At 40.8% G+C, this 10,963-nt stretch overlaps 1 protein-coding gene across 1 annotated transcript; it reads right to left on the bottom strand.

Moving 5' to 3' along the window:
• Window positions 1-5,261: 5,261 nt before the first annotated feature.
• On the bottom strand, window positions 5,262-9,832 carry LOC311103601 (uncharacterized protein). Its single transcript, XM_084145196.1, has 9 exons — window positions 9,517-9,832; window positions 8,677-8,994; window positions 8,093-8,404; window positions 7,685-7,789; window positions 7,091-7,234; window positions 6,933-6,988; window positions 6,721-6,798; window positions 6,285-6,368; window positions 5,262-5,926 (listed from the first exon to the last, which is right to left on the bottom strand). The coding sequence occupies exons 1-9, from the start codon at window positions 9,563-9,565 to the stop codon at window positions 5,804-5,806; spliced, it is 1,269 nt and encodes a 422-aa protein (XP_084001322.1). The 5' UTR covers window positions 9,566-9,832; the 3' UTR covers window positions 5,262-5,803.
• Between the last annotated feature and the right edge of the window lie 1,131 nt (window positions 9,833-10,963).

Below are 10,963 nucleotides of genomic sequence, written 5' to 3'. Positions count from 1 at the left end.
AAAGTTGTGGAGAAGTACAGATCAGGGTTGGGTTATACAAAAAATATCAGAAACTTTGAACATCCCACGGAGCACCATTAAATCCATTATTAAAAAATGGAAAGAATATGGCACCACAACAAACCCACCAAAACTCACGGACCAGGCAAGGAGGGCATTAATCAGAGACGCAAAATAGAGAACAAAGATAACCCTGAAGGAGCTGCAAAACTCCACAGCGGAGATTGGAGTATCTGTCCATAGGACCACTTTAAGCCGTACACTCCACAGAGTTTGGCTTTACGGAAGAGTGGCCAGAAAAAAGCCATTGCTTTAAGAAAAAAAATAAGCAAACACGTTTGGTGTTCGCCAAAAGGCATGTGGGAGACTCCCCAAACATGGAAGAAGGTACTCTGGTCAGATGAGGCTAAAATTGAGCTCTTTGGCCATCAAGGAAAACGCTATGTCTGGCGCAAATCCAACACCTCTCATCACCCCGAGAACACCATCCTAACAGTGAAGCATGGTGGTGGCAGCATCATGCTGTGGGGATGTTTTTCATCGGCAGGGACTGGGAAACTGGTCAGAATTGAAGGAAGGATGGATGACGATAAATACAGGGAAATTCTTGAGGGAAACCTGTTTCAGTCTTCCAGAGATTTGAGACTGGGACGGAGGTTCACCTTCCAGCAGGACAATGACCCTAAGCATACTGCTAAAGCAACACTCAAGTGGTTTAAGGGGAAACATTTAAATGTCTTGGAATGGCCTAGTCAAAGCCCAGACCTCAATCCAATTGAGAATCTGTGGTATGACTTAAAGATTGCTGTACACCAGCGGAACCCATCCAACTTGAAGGAGCTGGAGCAGTTTTGCCTTGAAGAATGGACAGAAATCCCAGTGGCTAGATGTGCCAAGCTTATAGAGACATACCCCAAGAGACTTCCAGCTGTAATTGCAGCAAAAGGTGGCTCTACAAAGTATTGACTTTGAGGGGGGTGAATAGTTATGCACGCTCAAGTTTTCAGTTTTTTTGTCTTATTTCTTGTTTGTTTCACAATAAAAAATATTTTGGATCTTCAAAGTGGTAGGCATGTTGTGTAAATGAAATGATACAAACCCCCAGAAAAAAATATAGGAAAAATGCCAATAGGGGTGAATACTTTCGCAAGCCACTTTAGGCCTATCTCAGAATATCTAATGAGTCAATATCCGGCCATACCATGTATGATAGCCGAAGGGAATCCAAAAATGATTTGTGCATGAAGGGGAAATATGGATTTCATATTTGTCAAATTATTGAGCATGTGCTGAAGACTCAGAAATAGTCCTTATTTTCAGCATATTGAAAAGCATATCAAGATCCAGATATGGACCTCAGCCAAGCATATCGGCAATCAATATAGCTTCATATCTTGAATGTGATGAGAAAACACAGATATGGAATGTATACAGTCAGTATTTGTCAACATGAAGAGAGAAAATAGGATGTCACATATCTCAGGATATTGAATGTCCATATCCGGCCATAGGAAATGTCCATGTGTGATATTCAGAGTAATCCCAATATTATATATGTCTAAAAGACACATCTGGATTCAGAATTTGTCAGGATATGGTGCATATCCACAAAACTCTAAATATGCATCAGAAATGGTCAGTATTCTCTAGAATATCAAAACCGAATCATGTAAAGATATCCCCTGATATGGACCCTTTTCGCCCAGTACTTCTATTACAGATTAATTTTAGAAATGTTATTTGCATACCAAATTAACAAAATAGTAAAAACATGAATTTTAACCTGATTTCCAAAACCTTTACATTTAATTTAGAGAAGTATAATCTATTTGTTCTCTGTAAAATGTTAAGTGTTAATTGTATGAATTTGAAACATGTTTATTGATTTAATTATTTATGCATCTAATTCAATATGTTTTTAGATGTTTAAATTATCACTTTACCTATCTTTATGTTGGCAAAATAACAAGCGTTTTGGTGTCAAAAGTGTCAATCATAGAGATAAATGGAGGACTCTAGATGGATATAACTCGTTTTAGTATAGACATTACCATTTTGGGATTTCACCATTTAAAAGTAGTCAACTGGGTGGGGATTCCTATTGGTTGGGAGTGATCAGCCAATGATCAGAGAGTATTGTTTTCTTCAAATTGGGTTGCCTATGGTTTGTAAACCAAAGATTAAGGACATTTTAAGGATCAGAGAGGAAGAGTAAGAGAGAGGCTCAACTCGGCGTAAAATCTGACTCCCTCCAGCAGCTGTTTTGTTGTTGTTGTTTAGCCCACCAAACAAGGAGTTTTTGTATGGAGGTCAATGAGAGAGTGTTGAATTTGGTCAACAAAAAAATTAATGGCTTATTTGCTACGTGGTGTTTATTTGATCTAATATAAGTTTTGTAATGCTTACGTTGTTAGGAGTGTACTGATATAAGTACGGTAGGACACATGACATCCTGGCAACTTTGAGAAAAAACACTTTATATCAGAGATGTCTCGAGACGTCTGTGCATATTCATGGCATGAGGCTAGTAGCATAGCATCTCTCTCCATTGAATGCAGGCGGTTAATGTCAACAACCCTCATCGAATATTCAAAAAAGGATTACAATAATGAGACGTATCCACCAATCCAAAGAAAGGCTGGAGCTAGACAGCCCGCCGTGCCGCTTTGTGGCTAATGGCTTCCATTGTTAGGGCGGAGAGACATGCATATTGTCTGTATATCCATAATCTTTGGTAACATCTAGGAGCAAAGACCAAGATTTATACCAGGACCTTGATCCCAAGATCCAGACCCAATGAGTTGACACCACGACGAGTTAAAGACCTAATTTATGTGGTCTTGGGTAGTCTCAAGACCAAGACCACTAGATCAAAAGTCCATAGGCCCTTTCTTCAATTGTAAGAAACTCGAGTAGAGTACAGTACAGGACAGTAGAGTACAGTACTCTAATAATCTCTCATTCAACGTCAACAAAACAAAGGAGTTGATCGTGGACTTCAGGAAATAGCAGAGGGAGCACGCCCCTATCCACATCGACAGGACCGCAGTGGAGAAGGTGGAAAGCTTCAAGTTCCTCGGCGTACACATCACTGACGATCTGAAATGGTCCACCCACACAGACAGTGTGGTGAACAAGGCGCAACAGCGCCTCTTCAACCTCAGAAGGCTGAAGAAATTTGTCTTGGCACCTAAAACCCTCACAAACTTTTACAGATACACAATTGAGAGCATCCTGTCAGGCTGCACCACCGCCTGGTATGGCAACTGCACCACCAGCAACAGCAGGGCTCTCCAGAGGGTGGTGCGGTCTGCCCAATGCATCACCGGGGGCAAACTACCTGCCCTCCAGGACACCTACTGCACCCAATGTCAGAGGAAGGCCAAAAGGATCATCAAGGACAACAACCACCCGAGCCACTGCCTGTTCACCCCACTATCATCCAGAAGGCGAGGTCAGTACAGGTGCATCAAAGCTGGGACAGAGAGACTGAAAAACAGGTTCTATCTCAAGGTCATCAGACTGTTAAATAGCCATCACTAGGCGGCTTCCACCCAGTTATGCAACCCTGCACCTTAGAGGCTGCTGCCCTACATACATAGACTTGAAATCACTGGCCACTTTAATAATGGAACACTAGTCACTTTAATAAACTCATATGTATATACTGTATTCTATTCTACTGTATTTTAGTCTATGCCACTCCGACATTGTTGGTCCTATTTCTTAATCCATTCTTTTTTTTTTTGATTGTGTGTATTATGTGTATTGTTGTGGCCTACCACTTCGCGGCTGAGCCGTTGTGGCTCCTAGACAATTCCACATCACAATAACAGCACTTACAGGTGACCGGGGCAGCTCTAGCAGGGCAGAAATGTGACGACCTGACTTCAGTATGGCCATTCTACTGCCAATGTTTGTCTATGGCTGTGTGCTCGATTTTATACACCTGTCAGCAACGGGTGTGGCTGAAATAGCCAAATCCAATAATTTGAAGGGGTGTCCACATACTTTTGTATATACTGTATAGTGTATATTAGATGTCCGTTACTGACACTTCTTCAAAATACATGAAGATTGACCAACTTGTTCACTAATTTCTCCAAATTGTTTGCAGACTACTATGTGGCCATGCTGAAGAGGGGTCCAATCCCATCACCTGATGATATGTGTAGGGGTGTGGCTTAATTCATTCTACAGTCTTTTAATGTATGTGCTTCGGTAGGGGTTTCAAAAGGTGAACATTTTGAAAGGGGGTGGTGACTTTCTATACCCTATTTCCACACTAAGAGGTTGGGAAAATACTGTGAAAGTGTGAAAAATATGATAATGCCCTTTTAGTGTAAAAGCTGTTTAAAAAGCCAGACTGAAATTTCAGGAGTCACGGGATGGTTTTAAAAATGCCCTTTGTCCGGCATCTCGCAAATACACTGACAGAAGCCGAGCAGCGTCTCTAGCTTTGCCTACTTCTCTAGCGAGCCCACTCAGAGCTGGGGGAGTTCGTTTCACGTGCTGCGAGAGGACGGAGTTCGCCGTTTGAAAGACTGATGAATGTGCCACGAAGAAAGAAAATCCGGGGGGCGCAGGCGAACCACTGCTCATGATTCCACTCGTTCGCAAAGAGGCAGGCACGATTAGAACTCAGTCAGATCAAGAATATAAGCGTTCTGAGCTTTGATCAACGCTGGAAGCAATATTTAGACATTAACCCATAAAGTATTTTCTTTATTGTGTACAAAATATATATTTGCGTTATTATTTATTTATTTTCAAATTAGAAAACATTCCAGAGGTCTGGACCTCGGTGTCCTCATATCAGTGGAGGCTGCTGAGGGGAGGACAGCTCATAATAATGGCTGAAATGAAGTCAATGGAATGGTATCAACCACATGAAAAACACATCTTTAATGTGTTTGATGCCATTCCATTTACTCCATCCCAGCCATTATCATGAGCCGTCCTCCCCTCAGCAGCCTCCACTGCCTCATATGTAGTTAGGCCATGATTGGAGAATCTACACACTTAAACATGTCATTCCTTGTTAGTTGGGCACTTTAAAAGTGTATGCTTCAGTTGATGACATTGTTAGACTGCTTTTCCTGTTCAGGAAGACCCCAATATGTGATTTGTCCATTAACCCAAAGAGGAAGTGGCTAACTAACTGATTTTGACAAAAGGTTGAGGTTGTTTTCACAAAGATTGTTGTCTGTGACAAACTCTGACATAAAAAAATACAAACATTAGTATCCTTTTTTTATTTTGTCAACTTCAAGAATGATGAAATGCTCAGGGTGTACCAGGCAGACAAATAAGAAGTGCAGAATATAAATTAAGATGGATGATATCCATTTTAATAGCCACCCAAGCAAGCTCTTGCAATACTGATTATGAAATCTGTTTTTATGCTTTGAAACATCACACCACATCTTCGTTTTTCACAAACATGTCTGACATCATCCGTCTCCTTTTCAAAAAGTTCACAGATTTAAAAATAAATGCACAACAACGATCTAAAAAGGGAACTGGCTGAACCTTAAGCCATATAAGGTGCTTTGGTTGTCTCAGCTACGCAAAAACAAACATGGTATCTTATTGCTTCACCAATAATCTTGCCTGTATCTCTGGTACTTTGTTATGTTGGTTGTCGGTTAACATCTGGTTTCCTGTGCACAGATAACCACGAAACAGTGAAATATATTTATAGTCCTGTGTGCCAGATAAGACCTCATGATACTGTGCACAATATGAGATCTCTCTGCAGTAAAAGGCTGTGAGATGGTTGTAGGTCTACTGTATAGTGGCTCTAGGAGAATCTGCCTGTCTTGATACTGGAGTACTCTGTTTCTCCACTGCTCTCCAGACTCACTGCTGCTTTCCCTTTTCCTGCCATGTGGACGATAGTGGAGTATGTCACTGAGGGATCCTCCTGTAGAGAGGGGCAATAAGGGACAATAAGAAACACGATACATTCAGAGACACAGGCACTGTAGCTGACATCTAGGGATGCACAGATTCACACTAACTTACACTATATATTATGCTTATACTACCACACACACACACACACACACACACACACACACACACACACACAAACACACACACACACACACACACACACACACACACACACACACACTGTAGAAATGGCTGTGAAGTATTTGTAGTTAATCATATCAGTTATGTTAGTTCATCATATCAGATATGTTAGTTCATCATATCAGATATGTTAGTTCATCATATCAGTTATGTTAGTTCATCATATCAGATGTACATTGTCTTACTGGAGCACTGAGTGGTGTTGTTGTCTCTTCTTGGTAGGTGTTTCTGTGTTCTTGAACCGTAGCATACAATACAGAGGGATCATCCTAGACAGGAGAGATACAATGAGACACCTCAGGTAGCTGGTGACACCTTAATTGGGAGGGCAGGCTTATAGTAATGGCTGGAACGGAATCAATGGAATGGTATCGAACACATCAAACACGTTTTCCATGTGTTTGATGCCATTCGATTCACTCCTTTCAAGCCATTATTATGAGCCGTCCTCCCCTCAGCAGCCTCCAGTGTGAGACACAAAAAACAGTGACGTCCACAGCACACAAATAGCACAATGATTGAGATGTTATCTTTCTTGAGACCTTCAATTTCCCACTGAATTTGACATTATTTAATCCAGTAACAGTCTTCAAGACAACACAAACACAAAGGTTATCTTACTGGTGCTGTTGTCTTGTCGCCTAAACCAGCGTTTCTGTCTGCCACCGTGGAATACAGCGGAGGAATCATCATAGGAGACTGAAAATAAGACACACCTACAGTAACCTTGTCCTCTTAACCACATAATAACTCAATGACAAGTGGGATGTATTCTATCTATCTTCATTTCTCCACACTCTCAATGTGATAGAGCTTCTAAATGATTTCTTTACCTTTTTCTCTCCTCCTGTTTTACTCCCACTACTTTTCTCCCCTGTGTTATTCTTTCCTGGGGATAAAAAAAAAACGGAGTTTCATACACAAAATGAACCATTCCCACATTCCACTGAACTCTTTGCTTTTCTGAGTGGTTGCAATTGTGGATACATACCTTTGTTTCTCTTGTATATGTACAAAGCCACTCCAGCGATCATCAGTATGACTGGTAGAACAGCTAGTAAAATGTATTGGATTGGATTGTTTTGTAGAGGGGAAGCAGATGGAGCTTCTCCTGAAGTCCCCACTGTGTCTGCACCTACAGGACATGACAGTGTTCTGTCAATCTACAGTGTAACAGATAGCTTGGCTGTGTGCAGAAAAGAGAACTCCCCCAGCACAGTGCAATACAAGAGATTATGGAGTCAGCTTGTATACTGATTTCTGTTCAAACTTCTGTAAATGTACTGGCCCTTTGATGGGAATATGGGTTACAGTATGTAAATGTGATATTTCCGTTTTTATCTGTAAAAAATTTGCAAACATTTCTAAAAACCTGTTTTTATTTTGTAATTGTGTGTAGATTGATGAGGGAAAAAACCAATTTAATCAATTTTAGAATAAGGCTGTAACGTAACAAAATGTGGAAAAAGTGAAGGGGTCTGAATACTTTCCGAATGCACTGTATATAAACAGAAACAGACATTTCAATGATTTCATTTGAATATTATTTTTATGGAGAAGAATTTCATGACAAACATTCACTGACCTTTAGGTGACGCTGTTGGTACTAGGAATGTTGTGATGTCTAGTCCTTTTGGTTGAGTTAGTGGTGGGAGTTTGGTGGTAGTGGTTGTGAGGGGTTGGTATTTCCCTATCAGACAGGATGAACATTAGCCAGAGCAAAGACACATTACAAAACTATATTATGTACCTAAATCCAATGAGTAGAACAGTTGGTGAAATTTGCTATCAGTTGCGTTCAACTTAGTCTGTCAGGTGAGGTAATCACCATACTGCAGTGCTGTGGGCCTGGAAGGGCCCTCGTCTTACAGTATGTTGTTACAATATTTACAGTATGCTGTTACATCTACGGATGATTTCCAAAAGTGAGTAGATAATATCTATGATGGTGTTCAAAAAGATTGAAGTGATTAAACAGAATTGTCTGTCTTACTTTGAATAACAATTTTGACGTCTCTCATTTGAGTCTTACTGATTCCACACCTGTACCACCCCTGATCGTCCTCAGTGAGTTCTGAGAGGAGGACAGAGAGGTTCCCAGGAGAGGTGTTATTAAACATCTCCACTCTGCCTCGGTAGAGATCACTCTGGGTTAAAATCACAGGTTTCTGTTGATCTCTGTTGAGTTTAGTCCATGTGAAGCTGGGAGGTTTAGCCTGGGTTTCACTACAGGAGCAGGGCAGGAGAACAGACTGGCCTGGGGATCCATTGACCACCGTTGATTCAGGGACTGACAGAGTGCAGCCTGTTGAAACACAAAGCAATGTATTATTGGATACTTATTTTTCTAATGACAGAAAATCGTAGATCTCTACAACTACTACCATGAACACATAACCCATTATGAGCAATACTACGACTACCTTTCTTATACCTAATAATAATTTGAAATGTCTGATATATTTTAAGATGGGCCATATCATTAATTTTGTGTCGATTTTTGCATTTTAAGTGTGTTTCCTGTTTTACTTTCTATATACACAGTGATGTAAGCCTGATATTAGCAGCATCTCTTACCTTTAACAATGAGTTTGATGTCACTGTATGTATTACTGCTGCTTTGGCACCTGTACAACCCAGCATCGTCCTCAGTGATGTGTGAGAGGAGGACAGAGAGGTTCGCAGGAGAGGTGTTATTAAACATCTCCACTCTGTCTCTGTAGAGAGAATCCTGTGAGGGCTTGATTGATATCCCAGACTGCTGTTCACCGTTGAATTTAGTCCATGTGATGCTGTGAGGTCTAGCGTGGGGTTCAGTACATGAACAGGGCAGGAGAAGCGACTGGCCTGAGTAGACAGTGATCTCACCATAGTTAGTGACTAGCAGAGTGCAGCCTGTTGAAACACAAAACAACATAAGCCATAGTGTTTTTAATGTCAATGCAGGATTACAGAGCTCCATTAACACCATCAAATATGAGATATGTATGGTTAGTTACTGCATCAATAGATTATTTTGCGTTGATGGTCATTTTACAGTTTTGTCTTACTTTAAACAGCAATCCGCATATGTTGACTTTGGAACATCTACAGGTCTGAGATTTCATAACTTTTTGTAAAAAAAAAAAATCTATGCTATAAAACATTGTTGTTAAACCATAAAACCAAGAAACCCATTTACATCTGTATTGAATAAAACCGACAAGCAACCATTTCTGTGTTGTGATTTCAGATTTACTGAAACATACAGTATATATTTGAATCTGCAAGATATTCTGCTAACTTTCTATCTCTTAACACATGCCAGATGTTGTTTGAATACATTTCTCTGATAGTTTTACTTATGCTGGCTAGGTGGGAGGTTTTCTTTGCAATAAATATGACATAGGCTACATAATAGGATATTGTAGGACTCACCTGCAGTGATATGAAGGAAAGAGCTGATCAGACACAGAGAGATCCACATGGTGACTGTCTCCTGATGTTGAGAGATATGATGTGAACCAAGATAGAGACTGTTTGTTCAGTGTGGATTATGTGTTAAAGGTTCAATGCAGCTGTTTTTATCTAATATCAAATAATTTCTGGGTAACAATTAAGTAACTAATAGCCGATTTATGGTCAATCTGGCGTCTGAAGTGGCCACACAGCATTTACGTCGATGGAGCCTCCGCAGAAGTCAGGGCATTCTTACTTCTTATGCTTCACGGAGCAGAGCAGAGCTGTTATGAAGGACGTTTTCAAGGAAGTGAGTTCATGTTTATACTGAACGTACCACTACCGCCCCCACCTACTATCGACCAATCATGTCAATGTGCAGCTATGCGGAGCCATCCGCATTGTTACACAATTTGGGAGGCGCATGGCATCGCCGTACGGAGCTCGATTTGGCCTCCGCAGGCCTCCGCAGGCCTCCGCAATTGCGTCATACCCTCCATACGGAGCCTCCGCACCACATTACCGGATCAAGCAAAGATCATGTTTTTACTGTGATTGTTTTCAATTAAATGGTCAAAAAGACACATAAATAGCTTCTTAGCAAAGTGCAATTTCTCAAGCAGAATTATTGCTTGAATTTTGCTAGGACTGTCTGGGAGTAGTCTGAGTAGGGAGGGAAAAACTGAAAACTAGCTGTTATTGGCAGAAAGGTTTGGAACTCTATTTCTTATTGGTCTATCAATTAATTCACTGGCTGGGGACCAGGCGGGCCAAAACGCCATCCCACCAAAACAGACTGACATTTCAGGCAGCCTTTTTAAACAGCTCTTACACTAAAATGGCATTATCATAATTTTCAGAATTGTACAATATTATTCCAACCTCATAGTGTGGAAATATATATAAAACACAGGAAAATCACATTTTTGACTGCACTGGGCCTTTAAGAGACCGAATTTGACACCCTCCTCCCTCTGAGTGTTGATTCTGCTAATGGTATTTCTGTATGTGTGACTGTAGTCAGGGAAATAGGCTAGAGTGTATGAAGGCCGTCCTCCTCACTTCCTGACTCTCAACCCACATCCAGTTCCAGGCTTCTCTAACAGGCCTCTCTGCTTCTCCTTTTCTCTAAATAGTAATATTCTTGTCATTAGAGTCAGCTATTCTCTGACTGAAATGTGTCTATGTAGGAGATGATTATCTGACAAGACAATTATCTTGCAGTGTAGTATTCGTAGTATGATGTAATGAGAGTTACTCGTACCCTTAATCAGTCCCTTTCTTGTGTGCGTGTGGACTTGTTCTTCTATCCTCGTGGGGACCTGAAATCCCCAAAAGTCCCCACAAAGATAGTTAAACAAGTAAAATTCTCCCTTGTGGGGACATTTCCCACGTCCCCACTATTTTAAGCTTAGGGGTTAAACTC

This window comes from Coregonus lavaretus (genome assembly GCF_964263955.1).
Source record: "Coregonus lavaretus genome assembly, chromosome: 28".
NCBI classification, from domain to species: Eukaryota; Metazoa; Chordata; class Actinopteri; order Salmoniformes; family Salmonidae; genus Coregonus; species Coregonus lavaretus.
This window is presented reverse-complemented; position numbering and strand designations above follow the sequence as displayed.

Coding starts and splice junctions, on each gene's coding strand:
- LOC311103601 (XM_084145196.1), bottom strand. CDS start 9,565: ATGTGGATCTCTCTGTGTCTGATCAGCTCTTTCCTTCATATCACTGCA. Junction 7,790..8,092: donor CGTCAAAATTGTTATTCAAA/GTAAGACAGACA, acceptor CCTGTCTGATAG/GGAAATACCAACCCCTCACA. Junction 6,369..6,720: donor GCGACAAGACAACAGCACCA/GTAAGATAACCT, acceptor TCTCCTGTCTAG/GATGATCCCTCTGTATTGTA.